Source organism: Apodemus sylvaticus, chromosome 7 (assembly GCF_947179515.1).
Source record: "Apodemus sylvaticus chromosome 7, mApoSyl1.1, whole genome shotgun sequence".
Taxonomy (NCBI): Eukaryota; Metazoa; Chordata; class Mammalia; order Rodentia; family Muridae; genus Apodemus; species Apodemus sylvaticus.
In genome coordinates, this window is record NC_067478.1 from 15,702,268 (window position 1) to 15,720,808 (window position 18,541).

The window sequence follows — 18,541 nt, forward strand, 5'->3', positions numbered from 1 at the left end:
CCCTGGAAGACCCTGTTCTCCTTTAGGAAGGAGCTCTGGCTCCGAATCTAGGGTCCCATTGTTACGGAGCATTTCTAAGATACTCCCGGGAGGGAAGCTCTCCCTTACAGACCTAGGAGTCATCAACTAGAGGAATGGACAAAGCTATAGGAGGCTTCAGCAAAGCAGAGTCACTACTGAAATCTCTATCCCGTTCCCAGCCTCCCCAGCCTCCAGCCCCCTTGGTGGTCAGAGCACAGGTAGCAGGAGGAGGTGGCGTTTCCCTCTTCTCCAGACGAACATGCCCCTCTAGCAGTAGCTATGGTGTAGTGTCCTTGAGGATATAAATAGCTGGGGAAGCTGGGCCTTCAGAGTTTGCTCCTAGCAAGTATAGAGCTGATGCCTCTCTGAGATCCTCCCTCTCAAGGTTGCAAATGCAGTGTTGGCAGGGAAGGGAGGCAGGCGAGTCCATATACCATGACAGCATATGTACATGTATGTGTGCTACCTAGGGAGCCTAGGAGAAACTGCCAAGGAAGAAGCAGAGGAATGGCCAGTTGGAGCCCTGAAAGAAGCCATCTTGGATGTTGCATGCTTGGACACTCAACCTATCCCCGTGGGTCATCCAACAGTCCGCAAGGCCCTATAATTAAATCTGGGCACGTTCATCCTCCCTACGCCCTAGAACCTTTGGGCTGATCCAGCTCCTTTATAGCCACAGGACCTTTGCACACGCTACTTACTCTGCCCAAAATGTCTAACTGGAATCTAGCTTCTAGTAGATTATTCCCGCCTGAAAGAGCTGCAGTAAAACTATGGCCTCCTGGGAGTCTTCCCTCGCCGCTCTAGCCATCTCTTCAACGCAATCCTCCATTCCCTCCTCGATGTGCCTTTCTTTCACAGCAAACACCATAACGTGTGCTCGAATATTCATTCATTTATTTATTTATTTATAGTGTTTTACACTGTAGTATCTCTGTGATCACTGCTGTATCCTCCATATTCACAAACATATACAAAACGGACATCACATAAATACATGCTACAAAAATCACACTGGCTCACACTGGAACGAGGGGCTCAAAGGGGCCCTGTTTCCCACCTTCAGTAGCCTCAGAAAGCTAGCGTGCAGGTTTTACATGCTGAGGCTTGTCATAGGCCCAGAGGCAGCTCGGAATTAGCTCAAGGCCACTTAGCAGATCTAGTGCCTGTGGTCTACTTAGGGCTTTGGTCAAGTGGGCAGAGGTGGCTCTGAGAGAGGCCGGGGCCTCGACGTGCTCCTGTGATGCTGAGGCGAGGACTGTGCCTGCTCCGGAAACACACTCCCGTCATCCACCGCGCCGGGGCCTACGTTCACATAAGCTGCAGTCAGCTGTACGTAGTGGTCCCCAAGCAGGGAGGCCACTACCTGCTTTACTTCCGGCACTAGGGCGCTGAAGGTGGGTCGTGCTGCTGGGTCAGCCTCCCAGCAACGAAGCATCACCTGGTACCTGTAAGACAAGGATGTCAGGTATAGGGTGTACTCCTACCCAGGGGTCCTGGGCAGCCTGATCCCTGTTGAACAAAACAGATGAGGACACGCGGCAGGGCCTAGAGCCCCATTCGGACGCCATTGTTTCCTCTCCTCACTGAGATACCTGGCCAGCTGCCTTAGCAGTAAAGAGTTTTCATGGAGTCTGCCGGGGCCTCAGCTATGCGATGTCGGGTGTGTCCCCTGACTTTTCTGTGCATAGATTGGCCTCTTCTAATCCCAGCACTTGGTTCACGGGGTGAACTTGTGAAACCCTCAGCACATGGCTAAGAGGCTCAGGACCATCACACCTCTTCCAGATAGGATATAAAATGAAGATTAAGCCCTGTAGAGATCAGGCAGGGTGGCACCCACCTTCAGTCTAGCCTTTGGGAAGTGGAGGGAGGAAGATAAGGAGTTCGAGATCAGCTTTAGTTACATGAGGGGTTTGAGACTAGTCTGGTCTACATCGTGAGTTCTAGGATAGCCAGAGCTACATAGTGGTACCCTGTCTTAAAAACAAACCAACTAACATATAATGGGTGCAGTAAAACATGCCTTTAATCCCGGGGCTTGGAAGGCTGAAACAGGAGAATTAGCCTGCATTTAAGGATAGCCTGGGCTACTACAGAGACCCAGTCTTAACAAAATTTAAGTCCTGGAAGAATTTAAGTGGGGGACCGAAAGAAGCGGTCCTGATGCTGAGGCTCTGAAGCAGTGAGTTGGCCTACCCTGCTGCATCCTAGGGCGAACCTTGTTGTCATAGGGATAGCATCCTGCCTAGAATTACAGTCTAAGTGTCCGTGCGCAGTATCTTATACGTGTCTCCGACTCTCCGAGGGGAGTGCTATGACTCCTGTGATGGTGGAGCAAAACAGAGCCCAGCCAGGAGGGGGCCTGTCCCTGATGAGTGCACTCTGCAGTGTGCCGCCTGGATCTCCTTCATTTTCTCAGGGGCTGTGTCATATGCTCTTAGATGAAGCCTTCTCTAGGCAGACAGGAACATATCTTTCCTGATCTTACATCTGCTCACAGGGTAGGAGGGTGGGGCGGGGAGGACGGCCCGTGATCAGTGACTGATTAATACGTAGGATAGAGACCTGGCCCCTTGGTCTCAATTTCAGAAAACTCTGCAGGGCCAGCTCACTCCAACAGTCTTATAGAATGAGCTGTGCATCACACCCTCTCCCTCTGACAAGTCCTGTTCCCCCCACACACACCCCAAACCTGCACTGAAGCCCTACCGTGTAGAAACCCCCACCTAATCTGTTCAGAGAGCCTGTCTTAGATGCAGGCAGGCAGTGAAGTTAATTTCCATACTTCAGACTATATATATTAGTAAAACAGATGATAGAAAGGTCAAGGCCAAGATGGGGAGAGCTGTAAGAGAGAGCTACTCCTTCCCTTTCTGGAGCACAGCCCGGGACAGGAGTCATCAGCCGCTCTACCTGTGACCTGGTTCTTCCTGTTCTAAGCGTGTAGACCCGAGCACAGCTGAGGTGTGCCTGCTGATTAGGGAGTCAAACCTACCCCACGGGCACTGATGACACAGCTGCTGCCATCCCTTGGGAACGAGGAGTATGAATTACGTGCAGAGTAAAAAGGCCTTGCCCGAGAGATGCAGAGATACGGAGGGGCTGGTGTGGGAGCTGGCAGAGCCTTTGAGGTTAAGCGAGTGGCAGAGATGGAAAACAGCCCCTCTCCCTTTGCAGGAGTCGGATGGGAAAAGAGATCTGGGAAACCAAACCACTGGCCTCAACCCAGACTCTGAGTTGGAATGCTGTTACCATGGCAACTGTAAGGTCCTCTCAAGAGTTCTTCCTTGCATGGGGGCTGGGACCACTGGTACACAGATGAGTAAACTGAGTCCCAGAGAGGCTCCCTTTCCTGATCAACCGGAAGGGTCAGACAAAAAAACTAGGTCGGAGCTTGGTCTGTTGACCCCTCCTGGTGTCTGGAGTCCAGCCTTGCCCCACCCCGTTCCCTTGTACATACTCACAGTGCATCGGGACAATACTCAGGCTGTGGCAGGCGTCGGCCCTGAGACAGGAAGTGAGAGAGGTCGAAGGGATCGATATGGGGATAGGGTGGGGCACCCCGTGTTAGAAGCTCCCACAACAGCACACCGAATGACCACTGTTGGAGAAAAGTGAGGAGACTCATTCAAACGATCATCCCAAGTTTGGGGAGAGGTGGGTCCCCCAGGTCCTCCACTTCTCAGGGTCCTTCACTGGACACTCCCAGTCCTCTGCCCACAGCAGCACAGGTTCCTTTCCCCTGACTCTCACAGCTTCAGAGCTGCAAGCCCTGTATCACTCACAAGGAACCAATAACTTCACAAACTTCTTCTGTCCTGGCAGGTACCAGATCCCATTTCATATTTGTCCAAGACAAATGAGGTATGGGGGGGTTGCCTAAGTTGGGGAGTCTCTGTGCTCAGATCATGCAGAAGTAAGGCAAAATACTCTTTTTTTTTTTTTTGGTTTTTTGGAGACAGGGTTTTTCTGTGTAGCCCTGGCTGTCCTGGAACACACTCTGTAGACCAGGCTGGCCTCGAACTCAGAATCCTCCTGCCTCTGCCTCCCAGAGTGCTGGGATTACAGGTGTGTACCTCCACCGCCCCGCAAGGCAAAATACTCTTAAGGCACGGGGGTCAAGTGGACCTGGAGTGAAAGGCACCTTACCACATCGGACTTGGTGGTGAATCTGTAGGTCTGCAGGCTCTCCAGCGCCATCCACTTGACAGGCAGGCGAGCATGGCGCTGCTGGCGAATGCTATAGTATTCCTTGTCTAGGATGCCACGTGCCAGACCAAAGTCAGCCACCTTGACTGTGAATGACTCGTCCAGCCTGCGGAGAGGGAATCCCATGTCGAACTGGAACCCAGCTGGGGCTGTAGCTCAGCACCTGCCTAAGAACTGACTTCCCACCAGATCTTGCGCCCACCTGTTCCAAGCCCTTCCAAAGCCTTAAGGACCACGGTGTCTAACCCTATCCCAGAAAGACTGAAAGTGCCTAAGGCTTCAGAGCAAAGGCTGGGTCCTCCCTCAAGGCAGCCTTTAGCAGCTGCAGATCCTCGTAGCCTGCCCGTTTGCTTTGCCCCAGTTGCTCGAGCCACTCACATGCAGTTCCTAGCAGCCAGGTCTCTGTGCACAAACTTCTGCTCTGCCAGGTACTCCATGCCACAGGCTACCTGCAGGCCGAAGCTGATGAGGTCCTTCACAGTGGGGTTCTGGGGGGTGGTGGCACAAGGAGACTGGTGAGCACAGGCAGAGGTGGGTGCTGGCTGACACCTCCCACCCTGGACACTGATCACCAACCCTCTGAGGGGAGCGAATGAAACGAAGCAGGTCTCCGTGGCGCATATAGGGCAGCAGCACCCGGGGAAGGCCCTCGGGGGGCAGCATGATGCCGATGAGAGCCAGGATGTTGGGGTGATGTAGGCCGCGCATGAGCAGCCCCTCCCGCAGGAAAGCCTCCACCTCTTGCACCTCGGTGATGCCTGCAGAGTAGCATAGGTTAGCCCAAGGGCAAGAAGGTCCTTTACAAGGGTCAGATGGAGACAATGGGATGAGGGTGGTGGTGGAAAGGTGCCACTCTAGGCTCACTTAACAAAGTGGCATCACAGCCTAGCAGGAACAAAGGATCTGCAGCCGCAGGTCACCCTTCTCCCCACCCAGCCTAGGATGCCTCGCTTACGGCTCAGAGACTTGATGGCACAGTGGATCTGATTCTGTGCCTCGTCTGTATATTCTCCGTGGTAGACAACACCAAAGTGGCCTAGAAAGAGCAAGAGGGTAAAGAGGGGTTCGGTGCCCAGACTCACAGCATGCCCTTTATAGCCAGCAACCTCAGAACCCCAAATTGGCCAATGTGACATTAAAAACAAGCAGCAGCCCAATGGCGGGGCCCAGTCAGTCCTCCCGTGCCCACACGGCCACGCCAGAAGCCACCAAAGAGCAAATTCTCCAAAACCCCGCTCCAAAGCTGACCACATGGAGGCTCAGAAGTTTGGCAGCCTTGAGGTCACACAAATTAGTGAGTGGGGTCAAGGTGGGGACTGCTCTAGCACACCGCGAGACCCCTTCTATGGCCCTGCCCCACCTCCCAACCTTTCCCCCACACCTTTGCCAATGACTTGGTCAGTGTGAATGACCACTTGCTCGTGGGGAATCAGTACATCCTTGACCTCAGCTAGGAGCGTTCTGTCCAGATCCTGGAGCCGGATAGACTCCGTCCGCAGCAGTGGAACTCTTGCCCCATCCCTACTCTCAAAAGGTTCTTCATGGTTCGGAGATCTGGGAGCTGTATCCGCTATGTCAGAGAGTGTTGTCGGGGAGAGGAGTGAGCACCTGTGTGTGTGGGGGGAGGGGCAAGCCCAGGCTTCTACTGCCTCCCACCATCTCACCAAGGCCACTTCTGTAGTCAGAGCCACAGCGGAACATAGACAGGGACATGGCTCTGGGGGACCGATCCAGGGATGTCAGGTCATCCAGGTCGGGAGCAAGGACTGTGGAAAGAAACCCACGGTGGTGAGCCTCTCCAAGAGGGTCTCCTGGAGACCAAGCCCCACTGAGGACTCGTGGGAGACCCCTCCCCCCAGTCTGGAGATTGAAGATGCTGCTGTTTTGGGGGGAGTCAACTGTTAGGCTTAGTGGAGATGGATGTAAGAAACTCACCCAGCTGCTTCTTCCGTCTTCGGGAGTTAAAGACCAAGGCAATGGCCAGCACAGCCACAAGCAGGATCAAGGCCAGAAGAGCAATGAGGAGCGTTCTCTGTGAGGCCCTGCCTGGGCCTGACCGAACCACATGGTCCAGGATGTGACAGCCACCGTCTACACAGACCTGAAAGCACATGGCAGTTTGAACCCAGACTGCAGGCCATCCCAGCTCACGGTTTCCCGAGAGGGCCAGCTGTGTCACCTACCTGCAATGGGACACCATCCTTGCCAAGTTGCAGGGAAGGGGGCAGAGGGCAGATCACCATATCCCCCCGGAACTCATGTTGGCAGACCTCACCACCCACGGTCATGTTCACAGTCACGCAGTCTGCCACAGCGCTCAGCCCAAGATACTGCGGAGACAGACATAAGGGTCAGCCAGAGGCTGGACTCTACCTCCTAATCTTCCCCTGTCCCTCCCCTATCCTTTAAACCTACCTCAACCTTAACTGAATGCTCTTCAGGCTTCAGTGGAACCAGAGCTCTGGGTAGACTGGGTGGGGGCAGGAAGCGAAAACCAGGCAGCGTGAAGGCAGCTGCTCCATCCCCCCAGACGCTCAGGTTCCCCGTCGCCCACCCCTGAGAGTTTCGGACCACATATTCAGGCAGGCGGCACTGTTGCTGCTGTTCCAGAAACTGCCTTGCACACTGCTGAGACCCATGTGGAAGTAGTTAGAAAAATGGCCAAACCCTGGCGGCTCCAGTGTCCTCAGCCCGGTGCGAGGTGAAGTTGGACACCAGGGGACTGGTCCAGCTTTCCTCCCTCCTGGTCACCACCCACTCTGCTCACCCTGTTCTCCACTGTCCTTTGACCATCATGGAATGACATCCCTAGGTGCCATGCTGACGTCAGATGCTGGCCATGGATCGTGACGTGGGAACCACTGTGGGAAAGGGAAGGGTGGTGCCATTAGAGGACTCAGGGAGCTGGATCTCTCATTTCCGGGAGGCCGAAGTAGTCAGAGAGGTGGAACTTACCTATAGCCACACTTGGGACTGACGTCCAACACAACAGGGTCTTCCTTGTAGTGAAAGTTCCAGGAACCAGGCACCTCAGCACCCCCTATCTGCAGATGAAGGGGGACCCTGGCCGTGCCAGCTCCAGGAGGTGTTACACACAAGATCTGCTCCTCACTGACCCTGCAGCAATGAGGGACACCTTCTTAGAGTGATCAGGTTTGCCTCGTGCAGGGCTACTAATCCCTCCCACTTCCTCTGTGGGCTCTTTCCCATGCACCTACACTCCGCGGGACTGGACATAGGACGCTCCCAGGAAGACCTTCAGGAAGGCAGGGAAGCAACTAGTTCCTGTACCCTTGGCCGGAGACAGTGGCCTCTTGTCTGGGTTGGAGGGGACAGCAGACCCCTCTTGGTACTGATCCCTACACTGACCATGTGGCCGAGTCTCATTTCCCCACACTGCCAGTGCCTAGGTGCCCACCTGGTGAGGCTCCCTGGGTGCGAACAGAGGAGAGAGTCTCACCAGGAAGGGGCTGCTTGGTTGTCTCCGTTGGGGACAGGGAAGCTAGGGACTATGTTGTACTTGAGACCTGAGGTGACCTTGGGCACAGCCAGGAGGAACCTAATAGATTCCCTCAAACATCATGCCACCCCAGGATACAGATACCAGCTGGAGTCTCACAAAGGCAGGGTCCTGTGGCTTCCCGTAATTTTACCTGATAACACTTACTGTTCCAGCCGGCACTGAGTTCCGTTGACCAACACAGCTCGGCTGGTGCCGACAGACAGGCTCCGGCCTTTAAGGGTGAGATAAGTACCCCCAGCTCGTGGGCCAAAGGCAGGTTTTATTGATATCAGCACTGGCTCCTGAGAGGATATGGAAATGGCTCAGCTGAAACAAACCATTCAAGCCAAGCCCACTTTTCTTGTACCACCTACTGACCAAGGGCAAAGACTGGGCAATGTGGCCTCACCATGAAAGAGAAGCCTTCCTGCACAGAGACGCCTTCCACTCGGAAGTGCTTGCCCGCTGGCATGTCAGTGATGAAAAGGCTGATGTTTGTAGTGCCCACTGCCTGGGTGACCAGAGGCTCCAACTCACATTCAAGTTCCTCAATGAATTCCTTGGGGGACCCTGGCCTGCGACACCAGGAAGAGCACCATGTTGAGAATCATGTGGGGCTGGCTACATGTCTGCCTTAAGTCATGAGGCTTCTCTGAACCTCAGGGTAGCAACTCTGCCCACACCCTCGTCTGAAGGCAGCAGGACACTATTGAGCTAAACAGACAAGTAGAGCACACACAGGCTCAAAAAGGGACAGAGACATCTCAGGCACAAGAAGCCAGAGCCATTATAGCTTGCATCATATCCTTCACAGGACAGGGTCTCACAAACGAGGGGCCGCTTGGTTGCTGTCATCAGGGATAGGGAGGGCAGGGACCATGTTATACCTACGGCTTGAAGCGTCCCTAGGCAGCGGTCGGCAGGGACTTTGGCCCACAGTGATCCGGTGTGTTCCTTCAGGTACCACACTGTTGGGTTGCAGGTAGAAGTTGGAGCCACATAGGGTGAGCCTTGTAGTGCCCCTTAGAGGCCCACTGTGAGGATAGAACTGAAAGGGAGAGAACAGCCCAGGGTTTTGTGTGAGGTTGCACTCTCTTAGCCCCACCTGCTTCCCCAAGAGTCCCCCACCATATCCCTTTGTATCTCACACTCCGGCCATCCTGGGTCCCTGAAGCACTAGTTCCCACCAGACTTTTCCTACCTCCCCCTCTCCCATGTGTCATTCCCTCTGACAAGGATGCCCTCTCTACGGGCATTTCAGACCTGAGGAAGGTCATGGTCAGAACTTTTTGACATTTGTCTTCCCTACCCCAACCACAACCAGCTTGTCCCTCCCCCATTCCTGCACCCTGCTTGCCCCACGGTTACTGTGCCCTGCTGGGGGAAGCTGTACCTCACTGATCTCAGGTGGACAGTGGTCCTGTTGCCAAGAGCCAGGACACTCCTTCTGCCGGCCACACCGGTCTCCACACCAGCCACATCCCATGAAGCGCTGCGCTTTCAGGCAGCGCCAACAGGTGAGAAAATGACGACAGCCAGGGCCCTGGATGGGCACCTTGAAGACCTTAGGGTGACAAACATGTGGGTCAGGGATGGCTAAAGGTGGGAACTGGGCCCCATTGGTCCTCCTGGTTCCTTTGCAGATTAGAGAGGTAAGGTCTTCCTATCAATGCCTCTTGTAGCTCCCATTACTTCCAAACCCCTAAGTTCTGACCCTGCACACCTCACCTGGTCCCCAGAGGCAAAGAGTAGGTCATTCCCGAGGCGGCTGATGTCCCGGTGAACAGGCTGTCCACTGCTACCCAGGGAGAAGTTGGACACATACGGCAAGTAGTTGAGTGACCTGGCTATCTCCACCTGTGACAGGTCAACTATGAGAAAAATAGCAGGGACTAGGGACAGGAACACAGGGCCAGATGACTGTGGGGTAAAGGACCTACCTGTAGGACACGCCCATCTGCAGTGCCCATGTGGGCCACTGTAACATTGCCAAGGCGTGTCACGTGCAGCGCAGTGACCTTCGCTGACCCTAACATCCCATTGAAGAGGTCCACACGTGTGAAGCTATCGTAGACCATCAAGGGGAAGTAGTGGCATCGGGAGCTGGGGCTGGAGGCCTCTCCACCAGGCTGGGGCAAAGGTAAAGGTGAGGGAGGGACAGGGAGTCAGGGGTCAGGCCTGGGCTTCGACTCTTGGGGGCTTTTGTCAGTACACCAGCAACCCCAAACTGCAGCCCTCGCTGTGCATGACTGGAGGAGGCCCCAGCCATGCCCGCAGGCTCCTGGAGATAGCAAGGGCAGGGCAAAAGGGAGGCCCAGGCTACAAAGCCAGACCGCTGACTTCACGCCTTACCTCACTATGTCCAGTCTGGTGCCTGTTACAGAATCTCGTAGACCCAACCCTTCCACACATCCACTCATTTATCCAGGGCCTCATAAACCCTTCAAGATCCAGGGTGCGCTCTCACCCCCTGCTGGCTCTACCCTGCCTCTGTGCATGCATCTTAGCCGAGGTCCCTTCTGTAGGGCTTCGGTTTCCCTGCTTGTGCAGAGGACTGAATTCTGAGGCTAAGTGGCTTCCCAAGGTTGGCAGCACGGTTCCTTTCCCTAGGACTTCATAGGTCTTACAGGTACCTATACCTCCCTCAGGTACAAAAATTATTTATAGGTATGTGAGTACATACATAATACATAATACACACACACACACACACACACACACACACACACACACACACACATACACATACACACACAAGGCCCTATGACCCGAACGGCAGGCTAAGCACTAACCTCTCCTTGATTTTAGCAGGAGAGTTGGGGGCTGTCAATTCTTAGCACAGAATCCTGAATGGTCCTAGAAAAGTAGGAAGCCAGTGCATGTATTTAAGATGCTGGGGCTGGGTCAGAGGAGCAAGAAGGGTCAGGAGAGCCCTAGGTGTTCAGACCCTCCTTCAGGTCACACAGATTTAACCCGTTCCTGGGCCTCAGTGATAAGTAGAACCTGGGATGGGGAGGGGCAAGAGGAAGTAGTGTTGAGTCTAGACACCCCACCCTATCTGGGTCTATATCCTGCTTGGGTGGGGACTGGAACCTTGTCATAACTTGAGAAGGAGAGGGACCTGGCCCTAGCCGGAAGCCTGCCAACTGTTTTCGCCATGACTCAGGCACAGGTGGGGCTCTGGTGTGGAGGAGGCAGTAGCTCAGGTAAGCACAGGCTCCTGCTTGCTTGCGTCTGCACCCAGGGGTCTTCAGTTTGGGTCCTAGGATTGACTAAGGTCCCCACCCCTGAAAACATTTGCCTTCAGTGTCCCCTTCCTCACAGAAGCACCACACTCAACCTGAATTCATGTAGCCAGGCACTAGTCTTTAGATCAACCATTCTGAATACGCACAGAGGCTGGTACTAGCACGGTGTCGTACTTAAACTCACCGGACAAACACTGATCTTCAGAGACTTGGCATACCTCCATACTTAGAGCCCGTAGGCAGGGCCCAAGATTAGTTCTCCTGGTGCCTGGCACTAGTGACGCTGGGAGAGGTTCTGATTTCCTGCCTAGGTTCAGGCCCAACGTTCTTGCTCATAGGACTTCTCAACCTACATATACTCAGCTGAGGGAGACGGGCAAAGATGCCCCCCACTCCAAGGCTGGGGTGCTGCTCAGCAGGGGAACACTTAAGTGTTCAAGGCTGTGAGTTTAATCTCTCAAAATGAAAAAAAAAAAATTAGCACCAGGCCTGGTGGTGCATGGCCGCAAGACCAGCATCTGAGAGATGGAAGCGGGAACATATTGAATTCAAGGCCAACCTGAATGACTCGGTGTTCTCAAGGCTAGCTTTGGCTATATAGCAGATCCTGTCTCAAAAACCAAAAACCAAAAACCACCACCACCACCACCACCAACAACAACAACAACAACGACAACAACGAAAGGTTGAAGATATAACCTGTGGTAGAGGCTTAGTGTGAGTGAGGCCCTGGATCTGGTCCCTCAAGTTCTAAAGAAAAATGACTTTTGACTGCAACATGGGCTGTGAATGTCACACCTCCACTAACAGAAGCTAGAAACAAGCTAGTCACGAGTATCACAGCCATGGCCAGGCCTACAGCACAGGCCCAAGAACCTCCCTCCTCCAGAGGCTGAAGCAGGAGGATTACAAGTTTAAGAAGGGATTGGACTTCAAGAATGAGTTCAAGGCCAGCCTGGGCAACTTTAGTGAGACTATTTCAAAATTAAAATTGTCAAGGGAGAGGAGAGGGGCTGGGGTTGTAGCTTGGAGGTAGGGCATTTGACTAGCAGATGTGAGGCCCCAGGTTCAAACCCCCAGTTGCTAATTGTCACAGCAGAGCCAAGGGCACTGGGTGGCCAGAGACTCCAAGAATGTGATTGTGAGCTAGACTGATGGAGGGTGGCTCATCCAATGCCCCACCCATCTTCTCAATAGTCCTAGGTGAGGCTATCTGCTAGTTAAGGATGTTAACTAGCAGTTAAGGAGGTTACCACTAGTTAAGCCCTGAGCCCCTCAGGAGTTTTTTTTTTTTTTTTTTGGATTTGGTTTTTCAAGACAGGGTTTCTCTATGTAGCCCTGGCTGTCCTAGAACTCACTCTGTAGACCAGGCTGGCCTTGAACTCAGAAATCCACCTGCCTCTGCCTCCCAGAGTGCTGGGATTACAGGCGTGCAACACCACCGCCCGGCTCGGGAGCGTTTTAAAGACATTCTGTCTCCTTTTCTTCTGTTCTTCCCCGACACGATACACTGCCAGCTATAAGACCTCCTACCTGGGGCAGGGCCTTGGCTATAGTGACAAAAAGTCCAGGGTGGACCAATCCCAGCCATCCCCTCCCACGCCTTTATTCATCCTCAATTGCTTATCATTGCTTGCACAAGACTGGGGTGAGGCTTCCCAGAACTTTCTAGAGCTGAGCTAAAACTGCCTTTGCACCATGTCCCAGACTTTTCCTGTAATGACTGTGTGGAGAATGGGTTAGTGAATCACAGATCATACAGGCTCCCTAACAAGCCCCCAGACTTCCAGGGCTCCCTGGAACCTGATGGAGTGGGGTGGTGTGTGTGTGTGTGGGGGGAGGAGTTCTCTGGCAACCCTGCCAACCCCTCTTAGGAAAGCAGAGCAAAACAGTTCCTTTATAGGAAAGCGAAACTGCGGGACAGCAGCTGTGAGCGGTTGTGTTTGTGAGCATCTGCCCATGTGTTTTTGCCTTTGTATATATTTTTCTCTGTCCCTGAGGGTCTAGGAGGTGGACAGGTTGGAGGGGAACTTGGAAGTTGTGCTGGCAGAGGTGACTATGATGTAAGCTCCTCCTCACACAACCTCAGAAACTACCTTAAAGAATCAGATGGCAGGAAGGGTGACGCACATTGAAGCAGCAATAGGCGTCGGCCTCGTTCCTTCCCCCACCGCCTTCTCCCACCCAGGCCCTTTCAGCGATAGTAAGGAAATGGCTAGTATTCTGCTCCACAGGGTACTCACAGGTCAGGGGCCCGCTCTTTCTGCTCACCGGGTTAGGACAAAAACTGGGCGTCTGGAAGAAGTCGAGGCCTCTCGGCAAGGGGAAAGAAGAATTTGCAGAATGACAGCAAAATTCTACACCTTCTTCAATCAGGACGTCCAGATGGTGAATGGGGAAAGCGCATACAACAGAGCTGGGACCCATGCCGGAGCCGCCATCCTTGACAGCCACAAAGACCCCAAAAAGCACTTCCTGGCCCTCTGGAATGCTCAGCTCCACAGCCAGTTTGGCGCCTACTGGAGCAGAGTGGGCTGCCTGAAGCACTGGGTAAGGCTGTGTGCCCTCTGAGGCTCCACGGCGGCGGCGCCGGCGTTTAGGTGCAAAACGACAGTCCAGGACCAGCTCCCGGTAGTCGCCAATCTCTGGCTCCACAGCATTGAGCCGGACCAGACGTGTTTGCAAGGCACTGGGAGGGCTTGTGACGCTGATGGGTTGTACAGTCAGAAAGTAGACAAAGTTTCCTGAGTGGAAGCTGTACACATACTTGATGAGGTAGGAGGCCAAATATTTGGGCAGCACAGACAGCGACGGAAAACCTGGTTGGAATCCAGAAGTATCCGCTTTTAGCCGACGGATGGACACGGAGCGTGGGCTAAAGCGAGCGGCCAACGCCGGGTCTAGCGAAGATGCCACATAGAAGAAGGAAGCGTGGCCCTGCTCCACCACAGTCACACGAGTGCCCAGGGGGCTAGCCACACAGTCGGGGCAGGCCTCAGGCGTGTTACTGCTTGCTGAGAAGAGGCAGGCTGGGGCTGCTAAGTGCAGGCCTTTCTCCCCAGGCTCCAGCTCATGCAGGAAGCAGCGGCCCTGTAGGGTTGAGCCACAGCTGACCAGGGCTGGCAAACCTGGCTCCATCACTAGTACCAGTGTGTCTGTGTCGTTTGGTGGTCCATGAGGGCCTGGACCACAGCTCGCACAAGTCTGGCAGCCAGGGTCCCCCACAGGGCCGGTGGTCAGGCTCTCTATAAACTGCAGGTCAGGCCCAAGCACGTGTAGGCGATTGCGTGTGGCCACAAACACCGCACTATGTTTACTGTCCTCGTAGACTGCGGTGGCCTGTACCCGGCCCCCCGCGGAGAAACTGGGGACCACGTACTTAACATTGAAGTCTCGGGAGGCTGCGTAGGGTATTCGTGGGCACTGCCAGTCCGGGTTGGTGGACGCCGCCGGCAGCCGCATAAGAAGCATCAGCAGCAGAGAGGACTGTAGCGGTGGCAGAGGCAGCCCCATTGAGCTGGGGCCCCTTGGGAATCCCAGAAGGTCCAGGACTTGACCGAACCAGACTCAGGTTCCGAGCTGAGCCCAGCTAAGCAGCGGTACTGAAAGCCACTGGGCAAGCCAGCTAACCCACTCACTGCCCTGGTTCTTGGCCAACCCAACCTTTCTCCCTGCCCCGTGGTCTGAGCACCTGGCTGTGGACCCAAGGACTCGGCAATGGCACGATCACCTCACCAGGGGCCCCAGCTGCTGCTTCTAGCTGCCGCTGCCACAGCTACTTGGATCAAAGTCGAAGGGAGGTGGGCCCCCCCCCGTGGGTGCGGCATGGCTCGGGGCGGGGCTACGGGCGGAGCCCGGTCGGAGGCCGTGCTGTCTTTCCAGCTCGGTCTGACTCCTTCCAGCTGTGAGAAGGCTGTTGTAGTGACAGACCTGGAAAGGAATATTCCTGAACTATCCTACTGCCCCACAACCCACCTGGTTGAGGTTAGAACGGTGCAGTGCAATCTGGCTCCTCTCTCCCTGGGGCCCTCATTTATAGGAACACGGTCGGGCACCAGTTCACCACGCTGGGGAACGGTAAACAGGAATGCACGGGACAGAGTGATGCGGGGTGGGGAGGGGTGGGCGCCAGAAAGCAATACATGGAACGTACCTTCTGTGGTCAGAAACCATCTTTCCATGTGCTTATCTTGAGAAGTGTCAGAGGAAGGTATGTTGTGTCCTGCCCTGTCTGCCAAGACCCATAAGGGTTAATGGAGTCTGACTTCCCCTGGGTGGTAATAGAGGCAACTTCTGTGAGGACCTAGCCCTGTGGCTCTCTGATCCTGTGACTGTGGCCTCAGCATGTGAAAGCACATATGGGACAGGAGGGGAGGGTGACAGGGTGACTGACGGTGGTAAATGCCTCTCCCCCAGTGCCCGGTATGGGAGAGGTGTGGTCTCTGACTTCCGGGCCACCTCTGGTCTGCTCCAAGCCTTGCTTTGTGGACTCAAAGTCTCTGAAACAAGAATGTCGTCATTCTAGCTGGTTGGACTCCAGAGCCCTCTTCCCCGGATGGGTGAGTGAGGGAAACCCACTCTGCTTTGCCATCTCTCTTACCTGGGACTCGGCCGCCGTCTGTTGCTAAGAGGTCTTTCTCAATAGAGAGTGAAGGAGCACACAGAGGTATTCTTAGCCGGGCAGCATCCTGGCAGTGAACCTGGCCTCTTGAGGGCCCCTCACAGGGTGGCCATAGCCAGTTGGGAGTTCTGGTGCAGCAGAGGGTAAGAGAAGCAGGGAGGGCCGACGTTAACCAGATTACGTCGGCCGGGGAAATTTTGCCTTTTCTACTCCACGCCCAGGACAAACTTCACTGCCTGTTTCCCCTTTCTAACGTGGCCTTAGCGAGTGCTTCGCCCCCTCATCCTTTCAGAGTTGAGATGGTATTGCTTGTTTTGTTTTGTTATTTAGAGACAGGGTTTCTCTGGGCAGCCCTGTCTGTCTTGTAGAACACTTTGTAGAACAGACTGGCCTCGAACTTAGAGGCCCACCTGCTTCAGCCTTCCAAGTACTAGGACTTAAAGGTGTGTGCCACCGTGCCCAGCTTTTTTTTTTTTTTTTAAAGATTTATTTATTTATTTCATGTATGTTAGTACACTGTAGCTGTCTTCAGACACACCAGAAGAGGGCATCGGATCCCCATTACAGATGGTCATGAGCCACCATGTGGTTGATGGGATTTGAACCCAGGACTTCTGGAAGAGCAGTCAGTGCTCTTAACTGCTGAGCCATCTCTCCAGCTCCAGCTTTGTTTGTTTGTTTTTAAAGCATCATTTGTGTGTGTGTGTGTGTGTGGTTTTTGGGTATTTTTCGAGACAGGGTTTCTCTGTGTAGTCCTGGCTGTCCTGGAACTCACTCTGTAGACCAGGCTGGCCTCAAACTCAGAAATCCACCTGCCTCTGCCTCCCAGAGTGTTGGGATTACAGGCGTGCGCCACCACCGCCTGGCTTAAGCATCATTTAAAATCATCAAAAAATACGGAACAATTCACAGATCTGCAAGTCATCCTTGCACAACAGGGGCCATGCTAATCTCTGTATTCTATAAAAGAACGCCTTTTACATCCGTCCTGTGGAAGATGCGTCTCATGAACCACCAAGAGCTTGGGCTTAGTACACACTCCCAACACAGTTGCTTCCTCCATCCCCAGGGTAGGACTGCCCAGCTCAGAAATGAATAAATAACAGGAAGCAAACCGTGGCATCCTTCCAGTGCTCCATGGTCAACATGTCTAAAGATAGTCATGCAGAGAAAACTGAAATACTCTCCACACAGCGTCCAGATAGGGGCTCTTGTGAATGTTGTCTTGCCTCCAGAGATTGTGAGACATTCCTGGGCCCTGGGGGTAGACCTCACACATTTGGATGGCTTTGCCCAATCCACTGACGTGGGAGCAGCCATTAGTTGGTTCTCTGCTGCCACCGTGTGGCCATGATGGTGACTGCACCCCAGGACAAAGTTTCTTTGCAGGTAGATAGGTTTCTCATCTGTGGAGCCCACAGGAGAATCCCTTTGTTATTTTCCATCTGTGGGTTCTGCAGGACCTTCGAGGTAGGCACGAGGACCCGCACTCCCATAAAGTGAGCTCACTGGGCCCATTGCTAGCTTAAACTACTCTGTTCTCCTCTCACCACTAAGGGATGCTAGCCACTTTGCCTTCCATGGGCTCAGACCTCTGAACACCTCGGAAGGGTTGGACGAGTTTCTTTTTCCAACCCAGAAATCACATTAGTGAAATTGGGGTTGGGGGGGCGGTTTCTCTCTAACTCAGTGTGACCACATCAGATTGCAGCCCCGAGTGACTTGCCTGCTATAATTTTATCTGGAGGTTGAAAATCCTGGACTCGAAGACTCTGCCAGTTTCACTGCCGAACAGTTATATTAGGTTCTCTTTCCAAATGTGGGTGCCTCTGTCAGGAATACCTCCTTCACTTGCCTATTATCTCACCCCTGAGCTCCAAATAGGTAAACCCCGCACTTCTAGATGCCTGCTGTCCTAGCTACACGTGCTTATCTCTGACCCTCTTTCTTGATCAGAATCAGTGCTGAACTACAGAAGCTCAACAGCTGCTAGAGTGGCTACCAGAGCACCGAGGGGCTCACGGCTGATCTGCACATCCAGGGATGTCTGTCTTTGCATCCCCCCTGGTTCCAAAGGGTTTGTCTGAAATCCCTGGTCAAGGGCAAGATGAAGAAAAGCATCCAATAGCTAGGAAAGAGACCCAGGGCAGGTGTGCAGTGTGTGCTTCTGAGTATCTCAAGAGCCCGGGAAGGAGGCCTGCTGCCGTGTTAATTCTTACAATCTAGGCTGAAACCAGAAACCAGAGAGATTCTGCTGCAAAGCAAGTGTAGCCGTCACAGTGCAAAGGAAGTGGAGCATTTATGTGGCCCAGGCTAATCCACACATGTTCTCTCGTGTGACCCTACTTTCTGAGACTGCATGGAGATGGTTCTGACAGCCGGAAGACCACACTCATTGGGCACTCTTGTCTCTAGTTACTCTAGAACGCCTTTTGTTTCTCTAATCGATGCTAGTTAGGTTGTGGCAGGACCAGACCCCCCCCTCCCCCCTCCCCCAGGAGCAGGTCGGAAGCCTTCCATACTATGCCCTGGGTTGCCCGAAGGTCTTATGGTAGAATGAATGGACCAGTCTTTTACTGTTGAGGCTCCTGGGAGTGTCCACAGTACGTCATGTAGGACAGGCTGGGAACAACCCAGCGTAGCTAGTGACCTTGTTAAGGTACATATAGTTCTAGAGGCTCCAGAGATCATGAGGGCTTCTTTTGCCTCTTTCTTGGGGGCTGTGACGATGAACTGGCTGGTTCACAGGAACGAAGGCAGACAGCCCTTCTTGGGAAGGCATAAGCATGGTCCCCAGAGGCCTGCGGCTGTAGGGAGACCAGACTTGGAATCCATTCACACTCGGCACTGGGTTGCCTCGCCAAGGGCTCTTACCTAGAAGTCAGCCCAGGTCATCCCCGCTTGCCTGGCCTTCCCTACAGCAGGGCATTAACCAGA

At 53.8% G+C, this 18,541-nt stretch overlaps 1 protein-coding gene across 7 annotated transcripts; it reads right to left on the bottom strand.

Annotated features, from left to right (window-relative positions):
• Nucleotides 1-908: 908 nt before the first annotated feature.
• On the bottom strand, nt 909-15,761 carry Mst1r (macrophage stimulating 1 receptor). 7 transcript variants are annotated; one of them, XM_052187325.1, is made up of 22 exons: nt 15,584-15,761; nt 15,137-15,482; nt 13,255-14,913; nt 9,676-9,864; nt 9,464-9,592; nt 9,129-9,299; nt 8,623-8,783; nt 8,145-8,310; nt 7,901-8,037; nt 7,189-7,350; nt 7,001-7,094; nt 6,649-6,861; nt 6,417-6,563; nt 6,169-6,334; nt 5,898-5,999; nt 5,615-5,803; nt 5,189-5,269; nt 4,810-4,991; nt 4,612-4,721; nt 4,174-4,339; nt 3,489-3,625; nt 909-1,469 (listed from the first exon to the last, which is right to left on the bottom strand). In XM_052187325.1, the coding sequence occupies exons 3-22, from the start codon at nt 14,494-14,496 to the stop codon at nt 1,211-1,213; spliced, it is 4,203 nt and encodes a 1,400-aa protein (XP_052043285.1). In that variant the 5' UTR covers nt 14,497-14,913; nt 15,137-15,482; nt 15,584-15,761; the 3' UTR covers nt 909-1,210. The 7 variants fall into 7 exon arrangements, with proteins under 7 accessions (XP_052043285.1, XP_052043287.1, XP_052043286.1 ...); XM_052187327.1 differs by lacking the exon at nt 15,137-15,482; XM_052187326.1 differs by having other exon boundaries at nt 13,255-15,214.
• Between the last annotated feature and the right edge of the window lie 2,780 nt (nt 15,762-18,541).

Bases quoted from the DNA above. Each gene is read 5' to 3' on its own strand.
- Mst1r (XM_052187327.1), bottom strand. From the start codon at position 14,496: ATGGGGCTGCCTCTGCCACCGCTACAGTCCTCTCTGCTGCTGATGCTT. The intron at 9,865-13,254 runs GTGAGCAGAAAG...CCTTTGCCCCAG, and splicing joins CCAGTTTTTGTCCTAACCCG to CCTGGTGGAGAGGCCTCCAG. The intron at 9,300-9,463 runs GTGAGGTGTGCA...TGTCACCCTAAG, and splicing joins TCTTTGCCTCTGGGGACCAG to GTCTTCAAGGTGCCCATCCA.